Genomic DNA, 19,527 nt, shown 5'->3' with positions numbered 1-19,527 from the left:
TTATAGTGGGGACGGGGAACCCTGGGTGATGGTGCGCTGCCTCACAGACCTAGACTACGAAGGGAGGGGTAATGGTGGATCGACTGTGACTGTGTTATAGTACTGTAACGCTCACCCCAATGCTGCAGCGTAAATAAGGAGGCGATGACTGGCTTGCAACTCCGCTGCATTTATTTATATAAAACAACTCAACTTCGGTCACTGTTGGCCGTCACCACGCCGAACGAACACTTCCGCATACACGGCCCCCCGAAACTCGGGTTGTCTCGCGTAACTACAGCTGGTAACAGCATAACGTGAACACATGCAACATCTGCATAACTGATTAACTAATAACTTTAACTCAGCTCATTACACTACTTTAAAACGGACGTTGACATAATGTTGGCGAGGATTTCCATCAGAGTCTGAATCCGGGTTCAAAAATCCAGATTTTTATAACCATGAACGAGCTGTCTCGTTGATACGGTCAAATGGACTGCAGTGATTGGATGTCGTGCAGGCAGCGCGCGCTCTCTGCATACAGGTGGCGCACATTTTTTTGACAGATGCAGATAAACAGAGCGGCGCGGCCGTGTGAAAATGTTTTCCCCCAGTTTTCATGGGAAGTAGCAAGTCTTCTCGAGTCAAAAGGCTCGAGTCCAAGTCAAGTCACGAGTCATCGATGTTCAAGTCCAAGTCGAGTTGCAAGTCTTTGTACGTTTTGTCGAGTCGAGTCTCAAGTCATCAAATTCATGACTCGAGTCTGACTCGAGTCCAAGTCACATGACTCGAGTCCACACCTCTGTAAAGAAGCACCCAACGGGTTTTTGTGGTTTTTGTCCGGTTGCAGAAACAATAGAGCATGTGTTAATGAATTGTAAACAATATGAAGGACATAGGAAAAAGATGATGGAAGAGTTAGGAAAAATTGGAATAAAAGGGACAGGAGTGAAGGAAATACTAGAGAGTGGGGAGAATGAACAATGTAGAGAAACTATTTTACATTTTTTATTAAGAACAGGTCTGGTGAAAAGAATATGAAATAAGGATATGATATAACAGAGAAATAAATCTGGAAGATGGCGGTAGTGCAACATAAAAGGATGCAAGCTGCCGATAAACCCTAAAGAAGAAGAAGAAGAAGGACATAAGAAGTTGCAGAGCAGTAAACAGCAAAGGGCTTAATTGCAGCCGTGTGGCAATAAATCTACAATCTATATCAATCCAGTGTCTGAATTCCCCAGAAAAGCGGCTGTAATGGATGTAAGTGTATATGTTCTTTATCTGTTGAACAATTAGTTTTCACTCTGATTCAACCAGGTTTGTTTGCCCATGTTCCTGGCTCTTGAAATGGAGTTTGGCTGCCTGTTAATTTATGTTAACACTTTTCTGAATGTATAACACATGAAGAGAACAGTACACTAGCGACTTTGAGACACAGATATTGTTTCAACAAAAGGAAAATCAGCAACAAAAAGCAAAGCAAACATATGTGTAACATGTGTATTTAAAGGGTGTTGAAGAGACATGCTCCTTATTTATGAATATTTTATGATTTTATAAACAATAGTGAGTGTGTTAGTCGATCATCAAAAATTAAATAAAAATTAAGTAAATAATTTGTCTTACTGGAGGAACAAGTGGTGAGTGTGTGGGGGCTTCAGATTCATGGTTTCAGCTATCAGTGAGACAATGAGGCTAGTTTTAAATATCAAACTAATGAGACCAATGCACTGTTCAAAAGTTATCATGGTAACAATGATTGTATCCTTCAAGTCAACAATCAAAGTAAATTACGTTCATCATACAGTAATATAATGGGAATCCTGTGCTTGCGCGTAAAGAAAAATGCTGATAAAAATAATGATAGTATATCATTATAATGGTAGTTATAGAAATATGTTGACTCAATCCTTTGGCTCCTGTGTCTTTAGAACCTAGCTTGAGCCCTACCCCTTGATGCTCACCTGCTCCAGTTGCTGATGTGCTTTTATAGCATTTTGTTCAATTTCTGAGTTTTCATCTGCTTTTTTCAGGATATTCTGGAATAAAAAACAAAAGGACAGGTGAGCCCTAATTATGGCTGCAACATTGTGTTCAGTCTCATTGCTGAATCTGGTCAGTGTGTATTTAGTTTAAACTCATGTTGGCACACTCACTTGTACAAGCAACTTGAGCCTTGTGATCCTCTGGAAAGGAAGAATGAGGAATGAGGTAAAGGACAGGCCCCTGACGCGTGGATGGTTCTCAAGTAAAGCCATGGCTTCCCGAAAAGCCTGATTCCCCTCTCTGGAAAGGCATGTTAAAACAACTCAATGCTTAATTGATCCTATATTAAAAACACACTCTCTATCTATTGTCTCATGCTTTGATCAAAGACGAAGAAAATAACCCTAACTCAGGTCAGGTTTTTGCTAATCATCCATGAATTATGATCCCCTTAGCTGTGTTTGGAGCTTAAATATTTTAATTGTATTACCCTGAGGTTCTTTTCCTCACTTAAAGATAAAACTATTTTATTCCCACTGTAAACAAATTAAGTTAATGAAAATACTCAAAACATCTATCCCATCGCTTAGTACTTGTGTTTCTCATCACTGGACCACAATGGGTCCCACCAAAGACTTAAAGAAGGTAAATGTCTTTCATATCAATATGTACAGTTGTTAAGCATGTTATGTAAAGAATACAACAGAATTGTTTACCAGCTTAGTTTTTAACTTAATGTTGTTGCTGTAATGTTGGTATTCCCTCCACACAAATTAAGACTAAAAGCTGTACATCAATCACATATTAAAGGCAAAACCCAGTGAAGTGCAGCAGCATTCCCTTACAGCAGGGGTGTTATGACCCAGAGCGTCATATTAAAGTTGCGGTTCCCTGCCTGAGGGGGTTGCTGTTATGTTATCTGTGTGCCTCTTTTGTTTGCAGTTAATTGGACGCCAGTTTGGGAGCCAACCCGCCCTCTTTTTGCCTGTCTCTCCATCTTCCAACCACAAAGCTTTGGGTGGTGGGGTTAGCAAGGGGGTCGGCAGTGGTAGGGGTGAGAAGCCCTTTTTGTTGACCATGTTTTCTCCTGTTTCGGGGTAGGAAGAAGGGAGTCGGCCGTGGAAGGTGTATGAAGCCCATTTTGTGGACTATGTTTTCTCCTGTTTTTGGATAGGGAGATAGGTAAGATACTTTTACTTTGGTTTGTTCCTTTGTATGTTCTAGGGAAGTTAGGGGATCTGAACAGATTGTTTTGTTTGTTGTTTTGGGCCACGCTCACCCTGAAGGGAGCTCACGACCCCGCACTTGCAATAAATAACGATTGTAAACCATAACGCTGCAGCATTGGTCGGAAGTGAATTCATATTTTAATGCATTTGAACACATCGCATCCACTTTAAAATGGCCGACAGATGTTTGAACTTTTCTGTTCCAGTGTAAGTTGACGGGAAAAGCTCAAGAGGTATGTGAGTTTGGACTATGATTTGGTTATGGCGACAGTGTTGTGGGCATATGAAGTAGCGCCTGAGGCATATAGGCAAAAGTTCAGAAGTGGTGAAAAGCATGAGAGCCAGACCTATGTAGAGTTTGCATGTGGAAAAGGCATGCTGTTTGATAAATGGGGTCGATCCAGTAAAGTTACGGAGTTTGCGCAGCAGCGGGAGCTGATGCTGTTGGAAGAGTTCAAAAAGTGTCTGCTAGCGCGCATCGTCTTGTATTTAAATGAGCAGAGAATAACAATAGTTACTGTGGCGGCTGTCCTGGCAGAGTTTTTCCTGACTCACAAAAGTGTTTTCCCATCTTCTGTGCAGCGTGGGCCGCCGGTACCTATTGTAAATAAAGCAAGGTCACCTAAAAAATTCTGGCGCGGTAACATTTCGGCCCTGATTGAGTGCTTTTATTGTCATGAACTGGGCCACTTGTTGCAAGTTGCCCAATATTACAGCAAAAGGAAACATCTGAGAGAAAGCCCTCACAGTAGGGCTAATTAAGAGCGAGTAAAAAACTAGTCGGTTTGATCTTTGGACAGAGGAATCGCAAGAAACTCATGATGCTTTCAAGCCATTTTTTTCACACGGTTACTTTTCCCTGAGTGGTACAAGATCGCAATCAACATTTTAAGGGATACAGGGGCAAAGCATTCTGTGGCTCGACGTGGTGTGGTGCCATTCTCTGACCAGTCCTATTGTGAGTCCAACCTGTTGGTGTGGGGAATTAAATTGAGTGTCTTGCGTGTGCCACTTCATGCAGCTACCCTCTCCTCCGCTCTTGTGTCCGGTGCGTGTGACCGGGATTTGAACCACCAACCTTGCGGTTTCCAGCGCGCCAACCGTCGCCCGTTTCGTTATTTGTCTATTATTTTGTGCTCATAACTATGGAGTTCTCCAACAGATTTAGTATAATTATACCGATTATTTAGAGGATCTTCCCAAACATATAAGATGTGGGCAGTGGAAAACAAAGTGAGAAGCCCTTTTTGTTGACCATGTTTTCTCCTGTGTTTAGGTAGGGAGATAGGTAAGATACTTGTTTTGTTTGTTGCTTTGTGTGTTCTAGGGAAGTTGGTCCTTTAGGAGGGCAGGCGCGATCAAAGAGGTGGCACTTTTTCGGCGCCTGAGGTACTTTTCTATCAACTAAATCAGCTCGGTCCATTTGCCCGATAATAATGAGTAGCAGCTTCCAGAGCAGGCAATCAGAGAGATCAATGCAAAGGACAGAAATGAAAGCAAAACATGCAACAAATTCTTGATTTTGAGTTTCCAGTAGTCCCATCTGTAGTTTCCTTAAACCTTAGAACCATGGGCAATTCTAGGATCAATCCACTGGTTTCGGTCACTATCCTTAGAATGTACACAGTGACAAAACAGGGAAGCCCCTCAAGTGATAACAATTCATATTCAGCCCAGAAAAATCTGTTTTGAATTTAGCGGCAACCCTACAAGAGTGGACCAGCCTGTTTGTAGGAGGGGCATGCTTCAGAACTGAGAGAAAATGAAACCACCTTTTTCCCCTGAGTATCACAATAGTTATACATGTTTTTGAACGGTTTTGTCATATTTTTCTAAACAGATCAAACTTTTTCTAAAATGTAGCTCAGCCACTGATGGTATTAGTTGTGAAGTAATTCAGCTTGGTACTCCCATATAAGTCTGATTAGACTATTACACCAACACATTTGCATATTGTACTGCACGTTTCCAAATCAGATGGACAATGGCACCAAAAATATATATTCTTTCTTTTTGCTGCAAAGTTTTAGCTTACACAACAGTTGCAGGCTTTAACATCTTCCAATTTAAATTTGAAACAACCGACAGGTCTCAGAAGTTGTTTTTTTATTTTCTGCAAGCTGGCAGAATTCCAATAATGCCTGCCATCAGAGGAACGCGTCATCCCCAGGGCGTGGGAACACTACCCTTTTACTCAGGTATGTGTGGTTGATGAAGAGGACAAATGCATTATATTCATAGTCAACCACACCCTGCACACCCCATTTGTTATGATCAATAGAAAACCTGTCTTTTACTTTAAAGCCAGGCTGACAACACAAAAGAAGCAGTGTCTGAAGTCCCAATTCCCCTCTCATCACAAGTCAAAGAGAATGCAGAATTTGTCTAAACAGTGTATGAACAAGATATAATTTACATTGTTCCAATACTCAATACTCACAAAATCCGCCTATAGTTCTTCTCCTGGTACACCTGGTTAATGACGTATTTGATGAAGACATTAAAGTGTTCCACAGCGTGATGGTAAACAATGTCACACACTTCCGATATCAAGATAGACTTCTCAATTCGGTGCTCAAGATCCATCAGGAACCTGAATATAATAACAAGGGATATAACATAAGAACTTGTTTTCTGGACTGAATCATGAACTCATTTGTGTTAAACAAGACCATGTCCTACCTTTCACTAGCCTTCATCACTTCCTCGATGTTGGAGAATAAAAAGTGCACATCAGATTGGCTGAGAGTGTTGATTAAATGTGGGTTACGTAGGAAGTGAGTCTCTAAAATTTCCAAACTCTTGTAGTACGATGCTTCTGAGGTAACAAGCTCAAACATGGCCTGGACAGAAAAAGGAAATCACAATGCCATATTAATACATTAAAACCGAGGAGGCTATACGGGTATACAGTTGTTGTGAAGACAATCTGATGTTCTGATGCATAACTGGGTACGGTTCATTGTTTTCTTTTTATTGATTTTTCACTGGAAAAACTCCCAAATTACCAGATTAAAATGAAACAACATGTGTATTTGTGTATTTACTTTTTGATGGAAGATGACATATCACAGCATTTTGGCATGCATATACTGTATATTAAGTAATTTTATTGTGTGAGCAGGCAGTATCGCTTTTTCGTTTTTATTATACTGTCACTTCAATTGTCAGTAATGCTAACCAATCTAGCAACGTGGCTCTAGGAATGGCAATGTCAGTTTGTCGGAAAGGCTTTGCAACAGTTTGATCCAGACTTAAATATCTCAGCAACTATTGGAGGGATCAACATTCCTGATCCCCAGATGATGGAAGTCCACCTTATTTGGTGAATCCCTGACTTTTCATAGAACTATAAGGGGTAAGTTTTAACATTTATGGATTCTAGTGAATGTCTTTAAAACTGTGTGTGCCGATGGATCATGCATTCCTGAATTTGGTTCAGGAATGTATGATCAGGATGGATGCAATAACGTTGGTGATCTCATAGCAAACATCAGGTTAAAATTTGAATTAGTCTAATAACTTCTTTTGTCCAAATATTTCATGAATGCCATTCTTATTACCACCTCAGCTGTACTGCAATATCTCTAAATATCTTTACATAAGTGTTCACCCGGTCAAAATTGCTCACCTCCTGCATTATGATTTCACTCTGTGGTAACCGCGCGAGCAGGCCGCTGGCCTGCACTACTTCCAGGTTCTGCCATAAGCTCAGTGACTGAGCATTGTTCCTAAGTTGCAGTTGTAACACAGGAGGGGACGGGACAGCGGACCCTTCCATCAAAGTCCCCGGCGGGACCTCAGGAGAAAGGTTCTCACGCTGCCGCCGCTGCTCGATCTCCTGCTGCTTGGAAGTGTCCCGGTATTCCTGGTAGAGGAAGGCTGGAGAGGAAAAAAAACAATAAGCCAGGCATCAAGTACAAGTAGGATTTCCACTGTCAGCAGAGAGCTAATGAAAAGTGGCATTTAGATCACCAGGTTGCAAGCCTCCATGTTGATGTGTTTTTTTTTAAATAATAAGTTACTGACCACCCCCAGACAACGTAATAAATTATGATGAGGGTATTCATCTAATAAGTTTTACTCTCTGATTTGAATGTCTTTCAGTCAATTTCCTCATAAAATGATGAATGAATTTTACGTTTTAGACAACATTTTATATTTTATGATGAATGAATATCGTCTGATTCTTTTTTTCTCCATCTTCCCTTTATGTTTTAAATATATATATTTTATTTTGACAGTCCGAACACGTGTGTGCTGTCCTGTTAAGTCACTGTGCATTCACTGTTATCCTGTTTTCAAGATCACAATGCAATGACAATGTAATTCCTACCAGCATCCAATGCTGATTTACGAAAAGGATTCATTTTGACAATGGAACAGGCATAAACCCTCACAGAGTTAGCGGGAGCGTGCCTCAAAGTCCATGAGTGCGTATGGGTGCAGAATGAGATTGGGCGAACCATCCCCATATGGTACTAAATTTGTGTCTTCCACTTTTATTTTCTCATTTTTTTAATCTTTTGTAAAATATCTAAAGTTTTACAATATTCTGTAGAGTGTGAAGGAAAGACCCTGAGAGAGACTTCACTCCAGCAGTATAGTTATTTTTAATGCTATTTACAGAGCAGCCCTAACTCGTTGTCATTTTGCTGTAATAACATTCATCATGATTGATCAGAATGTGTTTTGTTACATTACATGTCATTTATCCATGGTTTATATTTTGCCTGGGGAGCAATTAGGGGTTAGGTGTCTTGCTCAGGGACACTTCAACATGGCACATGGAACAGGCAGGATTAGAACCGCCAACCTTGCAGCTCGCAGCACATGACACTCCTCCATGTGCCACCATCGCCCGTTTTGTTAATTGTCTATTATTTTGTGCTCATAACAATGGTGTTCTACAACAGATTTAGTATAATATGATTCAATCATTATTATACAGATTATTTGTAACCAGTTTTAAAATCAATATTACATTTAATATATTTGGTTGTATAGTACGTTTTATGAATCAATTTTCAGGACAACAAAGGTGTTTCCTTGATTACAGATGTATAAACGTTAAAACGTCATTAACATTGACCTGCATCATCATACTGATAAATCAACCACTCCGTTTGTGTCTGTCAGCACAAAAACAATACCAATCCATGGTCAACGGATCTTAATCTTTGGTGGACACATATATTAAGCAAACCCTAAAACTAATGGCAATGTACTGCTGCATTACAGGGTAAATGAACATCAGGACTATATAGGACGTTGATCTGTAGTAAATATGCTGGTGTCAAGTTATACAAACTCCTCTTCTAAAAAGCAAAAATTGTGGAACCAGATTTGAAAAAGTTAGCAGCTGTTTGAACCATACAGAGGCCAAAAGACCAAAACTGGAAATGTTGCATTGAATAAAAATACCTGTACATATGTCCACCAGGATTAAACTGAAAAATAAGAACAGCCGCGCTTTTCAGAGAACATTGGCTATATGTATATCAAGAGGGAAGGTGATTTTGAACAACGCGAGCCTCTTACATAACCTCCCTCAGTCATATACTGCAGATTGCTTTGGTGGGCGTAGAACCGGACTGACACTTACGTAAGGGAGGAAAATGTGCATATACAACCAAGAAATGTAACGCTTGGAGAAAAGAAAACTGCACATTTATTTGTTTACCAAAGAGTAATCAGTTACTGTTCATGCCCTTCATTATCATTCTGTATGCACAGTGAACAATACATGTTGAGTGGTCAATCAACACAGCTCAGTGGCTGTGCTAAGCCTTATCATGCCTGTTGTGTGTTAATAAATTCATCATCAGAAATAATTGCTTGTGTTGCTTGCAATTGTGTGTGTCTTAACAATATAAGTCTTGGCCATTTAAAATGTATTCACAAATACGAGCTGATTTTGTCAGCTGTGGATCTGGCAACAGGTCAGTGGAATACATACTACCCTCAGATCATGTCTTTCTCACCAATATTTTTGACGATGTTGAGGCTGTGGCAGATTGTCTGGGAGCTAGCACCATTGCTCGGCAACCTAAAATTAAAGGAGATATGGGAATATAAGTTTGAACAGGCAGGCAGGAAAAGACCTTCCTCATCAAACCCAGCAAAGTGAACCCCAATGGCAGGATTACGCTGCACATTCTATAAAGAAAATACAGAAAATATTTATCTGCGCATCTTCAAATTCACTCTCTAGCCACACAATGAGTCATGAAATAATTAATTATTTCAGTCCCTCCATCACCTGTTACTACAAAAATTCACATTGCATTTCTATCCATTACAGCTCTCTGTTTCACTGGAATCAGATCTGACCTGAGGTTGGCGTTGTCCTGATCTGCTCCGTGAGAACTGAGCTGTTGAGCACTCATAGTTTCCCTTCCGACTTCCTGTAAAGTGCAAGCTGCAGTTGTTTGCGCTGACAGGTTTTTTATGTCCGTGCTGTGAATGCCGTGAGTCCGGTAAGTGATCATGTCAGCTGTACAATTCTTATGCTGGCTATCGGAGGCAGCAGATATGTCCACACTTCTCCCTCCTCCTCCTCCTCCTCTCTTATACACATCATCCCTGGCCCCACCATTGCTTGGCAACACAGCTCTGGAATGATGGAAAGTAAAAAAAACAATTTAGAATCTCATCCACAACGGCCGTGTTCACATGTCTCTCTGCATTTTCTTGTGATAATCACAATGTACAGTATATCTAGTTGTTTAAGCCACAGACTCCTTTAGACATTCTGTCCTAAGATTGCATTTTTAGTTCAACTGTTTTTTTAAGTTCTGACAGGAAATTCATCTTTACCCAAACAAATTAATCCTTAGTTTTTCTGAAAATAGCATAACCTATAGTAAATCTGACTAAAGCCTTTTGTTACATTTTGGTCTCCATTTATAGTATATAGTTCATTTATCTTTTGCCTTCAAAATTGGAGAACCTATAGGATTTGATAAAATATACTCATGAGGATTGTATAGGTCATCAGACACCTCCACACCTGCCAAGCAGAACTGAAAGTGAAGTTGAGATGGAGGAGAGCAGAGCTAAAAGCTAAACGAATCCAGCTAAGATCTAAGGTCATTCCGCCAACAAGTGTGCTCATAGCTTATATTGGGCGCAAGAGAGTTTAGGCTAACCAAAAAAGCGAGGTCAGTGACTTTGGCGCCCACGTCTCCACAGAAAGCTGGCTTCATCAAGCTGCACTTGACAGACAGACCACAGGACCGAGAGCAAGGTTCCGGTGGGACGAGACATGTACTGTTCAAATGCTCAAACATAGTTAAAGCTGATAGAGGATGTATTTATATTATTAAATTATGTGGCAAAGACAATGCACATTTGGTGAGGATTATAACCTTCCCTGTGTGTCAAGTGTTCAAGTAGTTTTCAATAAAAGCTTGTTGTGCATACTGAAATCCCCAAGCTGTGAGCCGGTTATCACAGACGTGATTGTAAACAGCACCGCGCAGGTCCTCTTTCTCTTGTTGATAAATGGATTAAAGAGTAACATTGTTTTCATTGAGGGTTGTTGGCAGCTGGTTGTTCCTTGTTTGCCATTCAGTCTTGATATCATCCTGTCTATTATTTGATCCTAATATCAGCTTTCTTTAATAGCATAAGGGCAACAAGCTCATTTAATCTCTGATTACGTTTCTTTTTTTTTAGAGACACACAAGTGATCCAAATGACGATGAGGTTTAATTATTTACTCATAGATACTGGCTATCAGCTTGTGTTGACAGAAAGGGGAACAGTCCTATCACATTACTTGGGCTTGAACACATTGCTTCATATTCCTATAACTGAATGCATCCCGGTACTGTTGTTTTAGTGTTAATAAGGCTTGTAATACCTTGTGTGTTTATCAGAGACATGATAAAAAATAGAGTGTCAAGTGTAAGAGTGGTGTATGTCCTGTGTTTAAACCAGCACTGTACGCACTGGGTTGTTTTCTGGGCGTGTTCCTCGACAGGGTAGGGCAGTAGGACTCACCGTCTATCCATGGGCAACAAAGGTGATTTGTTGGATAAGGGGACTCCAGCTCTGTTCGAAGGACTTTGGTCCAAACCAGGACTGGTAGAATCTGAGAGAGATAGGGAGAACTGCAGTCAGAAGGAGACAGTAAATAGACTGTATTTATATATCTCTTTTCTAGTCTTGTGATCACTCAAAGCACGTTCACACTACATTTCATCAGTCACACGCATATATGCTGATGACAGGAGCTACCATACACAGTGCCACCTGCCATTCAAGAACTAACATTCACACTATTTACTCAGGGTTGACATAGCTACCGATTCACCAAGCAAATTGGCGGACCCTGGGATCAAACCGCCAATCTTTTGATCACCCACCATAGACCATAGTCTATATATCAGCCACAATAGTGTAGAATGTTGTCATTTAATTATTTCAATCAGTCAGTCTCACACATGCACACATCATGCTTAATGGCGCCACTGATGGCAGCCTGAGTACCGCACTCGCTCATATTTTTTCTGTTTTTGTTTGTTGGTCCCGTCTCCAGCTCTTCTTCTCTGATCACATTCAGCACTTTTAAACTTTGGACAATACAGTAGTCAAACTTTTCTGCCGTACATCATTGAGCAAAATGTTCCACAGGGCTTTTCTGTTTGGAGCACCAGCTGCTCTCATCGTGGTTTATGTGTGAGGCTGTCTAATCAATTCCTCTGGTGAACGCTCTCTGGCCAACAAGATGGATGAACTACTGCTCCTCAAAAAAGCACACACAAACTTAAGCAGATCCCTTACCCTGTGCTTCACTGAAACCTGGCTCAGTGAACACATGTGGACAGCATACTATATCTGTCAGGCTGTAGTATGCTACAGCCTCGGAGCGGACCTTTGATTCTGTGTCATGTAAATATTTTACTGTTATCATGGAGTCCCATTTTTACCATGGTAAAGAGAATATTGATTTAGCCGATTTGAATTGTTACATTTTCATTTCTGAATCCTAAAACAAGCCAGCTGGACGGAAATGCATCACTAATTCATCAATCGGATCCAGAAGTTGGAAACAGCTTCATGATTGTAATTTTTACATCTTTGTGATCGTCCTTAAATGCATTATGTACAATGAAGGTTTCTGTCAGAAAAAGCAATCAAGCCTAATTTAAATATTTAAATAATAACATTTTATGCTAGATGTCTTATATAAATCATATGCACAGAGAAGAGAGGAGAGACAACAGACAATCATTTACATCTATATCTCTATTCTTTTCCCTAAATTTGTCAAATACAATGTCAAACATTCAATTTGTATTTGCATTTTTTTATTTAATTGGGAGTCTACACACAACTTTTGTTTGTGATGTCTTCTTTTAGTCATGATTCTTCTTTTCATGAAAGAGCAGAACTTTTATTTGTTAATGAACACAGCAACAAATGGCAGAAACATTCTCCATTGTTGTGGCCACACTGTGCTAGTATCTGGTATGCATTTATCAGGCATTCTATCAAAGCAAATACCATCTCATCAAAGTTATCAGTGCCTGTGTAAATCTTACACAAAGTTAGCACTATGAGATAGCTGGCAACTGTTGATAGGATCAAAGAAATGTAAATGTAAAACATAATTTATTTTTAAAATGTATTATTATTACAGGTGACTCAATTTTACATTTTTCTTTGTAAAAATGTTTTAAAACTGGCTGTGTTATGTCTACTAATCACGTAATCCCTCCTTTTGAGGCCTATCTGAGATGCAGGGCAAAGTCTAAGCTGAAATGCTTTATTGTTGCGTTTGGTGTGGCTCTATTGAATGAATATGGTAAATTCCTTTCATGGACAATGACTAAGACTAACATTGTTCAATGTTTTTTCAGTTTCCTGGGATTGTGCCATTGACAGAAAGAGGCAGGGCGGCAGAACTCCAATCAGAAGAAATTAAAAGATTTTGGACTATAACAACAGGTTAACAGTGACACCTTGGTGATTTCATTTCCACATACCAACTTCAAGTTGTTGCTTAGTTGAAATAAAATGGTTGATCATTGTGCTTCTTAAACAAAACTAGTTTCTCAGGTTGATCTCGAATGAATAAGATGGAAGTACCTAGCCTTTTTCCCCTTTCAAAAACAAATGCATCATTGCCAACTGGCAACAATGCAGAACAACAATACACAATGATTCTTCAAGCAAAACCATGCTGCTGGAGTCTGATGCTCTCTATTCAATATGCATTCAGTCGAATAACAGGTTTGAAAGGCATGCTGCTTAGTGACCAGAGAACTTCTAGTAAATGTTGATTAAGGTGTGAGAATTCCCCACCTTTGAGGTTCTGTGCAAAAACAATGAGACAATGCAAGGAATGTGGCCTGATGTGCGCTTACTTTGAAGCTGCTCAGATGAACCCAGCCTCTTCTTCCTCATTGACCGATAGAAGCGGGAGTTCCTGCGGATAGGCTCTCTGGTCAAATCTTCATCGTCGTCCTCTCCGTTGCTGGGTTTAACCAAAGCTGCTGAATGCTTCTCTGGGGGTGGCTGTGACTTGTGCCCCCACTTGAATAGAGCAGCCACAGACATGGTAAAAGATTTTCTTTGCTATTCAAAACAAAGTGAATGTAGAAAATAATTATTAACTTTGAGGAAACTGGGATAAAAAAATATGTCATGATTAACCAGAATCCAGGAGAAAATCCATGACTAGAGAAGGAAAGTTGTTGTAAAATTAAATCCTACAACCGAGTCGAAGAACAGAAAAGTTCCTGAGCCGTCTCCTCCTCCTGTCAGTCCGAACAAAAGTGTTGTTAGCTACAAAGGCAGCCTTTGGAACCAGAGTGCGTCACTCATTTCTGCCTAAGCTGTAATTATTGCACGTATGACTCTCTTTCCTGCTCTTTGCCCCTCCTCTGATAGACCGCCTGCCTCTGTCTCTCTCTACACCAACCTGTTACGTGCTAACATTCCTGAACTCCACCTGGTCTTGCGAGCCCGCCTGGCACCTCTGAAACTCCTGTTCTGGAATCTGAAAAGACACCTACTGACAAACTACAGTCTGTTCACTTTTCTGTGCCTTCAAGGTTTCTCAGATATCTCCACAAAACATTTTCATGTTCTTGCTCTTGGGCTTTCTATTCAGGAAGAGTTTGAATTATTCAAGTTAAAGAACAGAATAAATTCCAAAGCACAGCATGCATGTATTTTACAGAAGGCATCAGTCATTTTTTTTGTTGTATATGATAGTGATGTGTGCTTTGTTTTAGCTCCTGTTAAGTGCTTCATACAGCAGGGCTAGTTGTATTTGTAGTAAGATGACTAGGGCAGGTTTACAGTTCATTGTCTTTCATAATCCTTACAGCAGTTGCAGACCGCCTGCCTTTACTGTTTTTCCATTACAAGATTGGTGAAATCAAAGTGACGACCAAAATAATATCCTCAGATGCTAAGAGCATTTAGATGCAATGCTGTCCCGTGGTAAAATAATGCTAAATGTTTCATTAGGTTTTGGATTGTCGTCTAATGTATTATGATTTAGATTAGGAAAAAATATTTGTTATTTTAATAATAACAACTGGCTGGCTGTAACGCACCACAAGAGACAGGAGTGAAACCCAAGCGCAGAGCGCAGCTTTATTGGGGAAGTAGGCGTAGTCGAGTCCAGTAGGCGGGCAGAGGGTCGAAAGCCAGGAGAGCGGGGATAAACAGAGGCACCGTCGGGGGGTCAGGCGTGGTCGTATCCGGAGTACAGGCGGGTGGTCGAAAGCCGGGATTGCGTGGAGCTAGGCAGAAGTACCGTCGAGGATCAGGCAGGCAGGAACGAGGTCTGGGACAAACGAGAGGTCAATAACAGGCAAGAACAGGAGATCGGGAAAACGCTCAGAATGTGATGGAACATGCACAAGACTTCGCAAGGAGCTTTGGGGAGTCACAGGCTTAAATACAGGGCCGGTCCTGATTAGTGACGAGCCCCAGGTGCGTCGGTGGGCTGATCCCAGATGGCACAAACCATTACGGCTTGAAACAGAGGGGTGACTGAGGTCTCGATCTTCGAACCTCAATATTCTGGGGACGGGGAGCGTCTGCTTGTGACACTGGCATCACTTCATATTCTCTCTTGGTTCCCGCTCAAGCTATCTTTTTAAAAAGCAGTTAGTTCTGCTTAACCTGCAGCAAGATATATTTGATATCTTTGGAAAATTTGGAGTGACGAAAATCAGATGACGGTATTGGAGTTCCTGGGAATTAGGACGGATAAGAGAGCGTAGCTGCATTCTTTACATTCCCACTCGCATTAATGTAGAATTATCACTAATTTTTAATCCTACATGGAGAGTTTTTTCATTTACTGGATTGAAAGCTTTATCCATGCAGCTGCATACCCACAATGATTTTGTGGACAAAGACAAAGAAAAGACTAAAATAACTTCTTTCAGGATGAAGAAGTAGGACGGACAAGATGGACATCATTGATAACATGTTGAAAAAAACATGTTAATTTATTTGTCATTTCAAACACAGTGTTGCACAATTTGGTAATGAAGGTGGTAATGAGCTCAAAAGTAAGTCTGTATGTGTACTTCTAGTTAAATCCCGAAATACTCACTTATAGTAAGAAAAGACTAAAAAGCGAAATACATTTTTGCGATTGTACTGTGAAGATTAAGAAGTATACACAACGCAACTTATGTTACAGAGGCAATTACCTTAAGAAAGTGACATCCTGATGCCTATGATCCTTACTACATCTTTAGAGTTCATGTTTTATCTATACACGTAGCTCAGAGTCAATAATGACACAATCTGTTGTGTCACTGTAAGATTCAAGCGAAAAACCATTGGTTAGAGTGAAGAAATATTATTTTGATGCCTAGAGGGACCAGACAGTAGAAAACAAGGCTGTCCTACGTATAATAACAATCAAACAAGTGGAACCGCCCCGGAGATGACTTGAATTATTGTTGTGATCAGTGGCGGCTGGCCCATAGAGGGCCACGGGGGCTGGACCCTCCTTGGGTTGTTAAATTAAAATACATTTAGTCAATATTTGGGCATTTTTGTTTTTAAAATATGAAATATACCCAGTAATATTTGTAAAATACAATGTCTGCGGAAAATATATGCTTTTTCTGCATGTCCTCCTCGCCTGCATGTCTCAGCTGGGCCGTGGCCAGGCTGAAAGAGGCAGATTTAGCTAGCAGTTTAGCCAATAACATATACATTATTTAGCCAGTCAGCATCCCAAGAAGCCCGTTATACGTACACACTAAAACCGAGGGCCTCATGTGACAATGTAATGTAATGTACAAACGGTTTGTTTCGCAATGTGCACATAAAAGCATGAGCAAGAGGGAAAACGATACGTGCACAATACAGTTAGCAGGACAACTTGTTTTGCGTTTCTTTCTCAAGGTGTGGCGTGTGAACTGGGTGTCTCACTGTCAAGGCGTGAGGCTTGAGAAACCTGCAATCAGTTTATTATTTTAGATAATGGAGCAGGCAGGTCGACATGAAGATCTCTGCTGGACGGCTGTCTGACGAACAGCCCTGAGCTGTTAACCATGTCTTCATCTCCTAGAACGTCTTGAACAGGCGGCGCTTTAACTCTCTGAAGCGATTCAGCCTGCGAGCTAAACTGAGACAGCTAAGCGAAGGGACACGCGCACCGACGTCGTTGCAGTCCGTAGTCGAATTACGTCAAACACTGCTGCCACCAACGTAACCGGGCGTTCTGGGTTCGTTCACTCATGACACATTACTAACCCCATTCATAGCCTTCATCACTTAACCACCATTTTGCCTCTACGGAAAACCGGAGGGGCATACTATCTCAGACGCAAAGCCATCCCAAAAATAAAATTGCACCCGCCAAAGTGGCTAGTGCGATGACTGCTTTACCCGCCACCGCCGAAATCTACCCGTATTTAGCGGGTGGACGGTTGCCAACGTCAAGCCCTGGTTACAGCACTGCTGGTGCTGAAGGCAATGAGACGGTGTTACACCAAAATCTGTGACCCATCAGGAACTGTGACCGCAGAGGGCGCTGTTCACATCGTCTGCTCGTGCGTGCTAGACAATGGAGGACGAAGAAGAGCGATGACACAAACGGCGTAGACGTTAATACACTACGTCCACGGATGAAAGCATCATATTGTAGTGTTAAGAAAAGAAAGAACAAAATATTTAATGGACCAGCACATTGGCTAAGTTGTCTGAATGTGTGACCCTACTGTAACTGCTTAATAGAGGAGTTAAACTTCAAAATATTGTTTGGGGTTGTTATTTCATCTCTTCACATTACTCTGGACACATAGGCCCTTTCTTAATATGCGTTCTTGTGTGGACTTTTGTTCTCGTGGACTCGTGAAACGTCATCAGTCCATTTTACCGGGCATGCATCGGAGCAGGCTCGTCTGTTCTTGTGAGAGCCAAATATCCCAGAATGCATTTCACCTCAGCAACAGGCAACAACGACGAGGGAAAATAAACAACTTTATGTCGAAGTTTATAAATACTACTTTATTTAAGTAACGTAATGTAATTTTATGACTGAAGTTAGTTGTTTAAGCAACTTTTGTTGTTACAATCTGCTCCGTGGATGGAGATGTGAGGTGTAGTTAACCGACCGTCAGACCCTCCAGCACCGGGCGTGTAGCATCCCTTGCTGAATTATGGTCTAGTCTTAAACTGATGGTCCATAGGTATTTTATTGAACACACCGTAAGAACTAAGAGAAAAAATAAATATTAACACTGATTAGCATCTTATATAGAACAGAAAGAAAACTTAATAACCTAAAACAATATTTTACAAACTTGAACAAATACTAACCTTGTGCCCCTGTCAACCGGGTGCTAAACTAATGAAACCGTGACTCTTTCTGTGTTTTTCTATAGTTTTACCCTCCTTTTAACGTCTTATAACGTCTTTTAACGTCTTTTAATGTCTTTCTCTCGCTTCTTCACCCACTTCCGGTTTTCCAACCTTCAAAATAAATGCGCAACCGGAAATACTCCGATTGCCGTAACAAAATGCCTAAAATAAAATACTTAACCCTATATTCGAATACTCCTCCTATCAGAGGTCCTTTACAGGGCGGTCAGCTCATCTCAGCCCACAGAAAGCACCCTGTTTTCGGCGAGTCGTCTGTGAAATGCTCCGCCGGTTTTCACGTCTCCGTAGCGGTTAGATTTAACTGTACTATAACGAGTCTTCATACGTTTTAATGTGGTGTCAGAGACTGATGTTGTTCACCGGTTACGTCTGTTTGAGGACAGAGTTTAGATTCATAACTTCATGTTTAAATGTAAGAGTGCAGCTTGTTTATTGTCCATCATTGTGCATTAAAATTAACAATGTTTTAATTAAAGGACATGAGGGGACCGTCCTCAAGACTCTAAATCGGCAGCAGAACTTCAGCTTCAAAGAAACTCTGAAGCTCTGAATTATAATAATAATGAATAAAAAAATTCCACATATGAATTATTGTATAGTTATCTGTAAGATCTTTTATGTGTGGTCAGCAGCTTGCTGTACGAGGACCACTACACTGATTATCAGCCTCTTGATGTTTGAGTAACAAGACAAACGGTATGTGTGTGTGCATTCAAATATTTTAGTATAATAATTTATGTTTTGTTACTGTATCCAACCTCCTCCTCCTAAAATGATAAAGCTAATTATTTTATGACTGATATATATGGTGCTCAATATTATATATACCATTTCTAATTTTAAAGGAGAATTAGACAAAAGCTTGTTAAAAGTAAAATATTTAAGTCAAAACTAAATTAAAACGTATTAGCAAGACCAGCTGACGTGGTGACGTCATAAAGTCAGCTGCTGTTCCAATTGCGGAAATGACCGTTCGCCGTTCTCCCGAACCTGCGAGTCAGGACTCCCGAGTCTGTCTCCCAAGTCTATTCTCGCGGGAACGCAAGTCCGTTCTCGCCGTCTCAGGTATTGAGAAAGGGCTATATATTCTTATTTGGAGTCTTCACAGAGCCAGTACCTCAGAGGTCACCATATCTGACAAGTAGCAGCCGTCAGAATGTGTGACCATGAGGCTAATTGCGAGCAAGGTTACCTCACCTAAATATGCAGTTCTTTCTTTTGCGCCGTTTGCGTAGGCGCTCTTATGTTTACGCCGTTTGCGTCGTCGCTCTTCTTCGCCCTCCATTGTCTAGCACGCACGAGCAGACGATGTGAAGCAGCGCCCTCTGCGGTCACAGTTCCTGATGGGTCACAGATTTCGGTGTAACAACTGTTGCTAGTTCTGAAAGGGGCAGTGTGCAGCTGTCCCTTATCAGGGTGGAGTGTTGTAGCATCAGTACAAAGATGGATC

General features: G+C 40.8%; 1 protein-coding gene across 1 annotated transcript in view; it reads right to left on the bottom strand.

Annotated features, from left to right (window-relative positions):
- The window catches only part of ngef (neuronal guanine nucleotide exchange factor), a 28,537-nt gene extending 14,514 nt beyond the window's left edge, over positions 1-14,023 (bottom strand). The window contains exons 1-9 of the mRNA XM_037458899.2: positions 13,577-14,023; positions 11,208-11,298; positions 9,534-9,815; positions 9,185-9,249; positions 6,832-7,082; positions 5,883-6,043; positions 5,641-5,793; positions 2,142-2,271; positions 1,950-2,024 (exon numbers count right to left, since the gene is read on the bottom strand). Of these exons, the coding sequence (XP_037314796.2) occupies positions 1,950-2,024; positions 2,142-2,271; positions 5,641-5,793; positions 5,883-6,043; positions 6,832-7,082; positions 9,185-9,249; positions 9,534-9,815; positions 11,208-11,298; positions 13,577-13,769 (1,401 nt within the window). The 5' untranslated portion in view covers positions 13,770-14,023. The remainder of the gene's footprint in view (positions 1-1,949; positions 2,025-2,141; positions 2,272-5,640; positions 5,794-5,882; positions 6,044-6,831; positions 7,083-9,184; positions 9,250-9,533; positions 9,816-11,207; positions 11,299-13,576) is intronic.
- Positions 14,024-19,527: the final 5,504 nt, after the last annotated feature.

The sequence above is a fragment of the Pungitius pungitius genome, chromosome 3, assembly GCF_949316345.1.
Source record: "Pungitius pungitius chromosome 3, fPunPun2.1, whole genome shotgun sequence".
In the NCBI taxonomy this organism is placed as follows: Eukaryota; Metazoa; Chordata; class Actinopteri; order Perciformes; family Gasterosteidae; genus Pungitius; species Pungitius pungitius.
The sequence above is the reverse complement of the archived record's forward strand: the minus strand, read 5'-3'. Positions and strand labels throughout refer to the sequence as shown.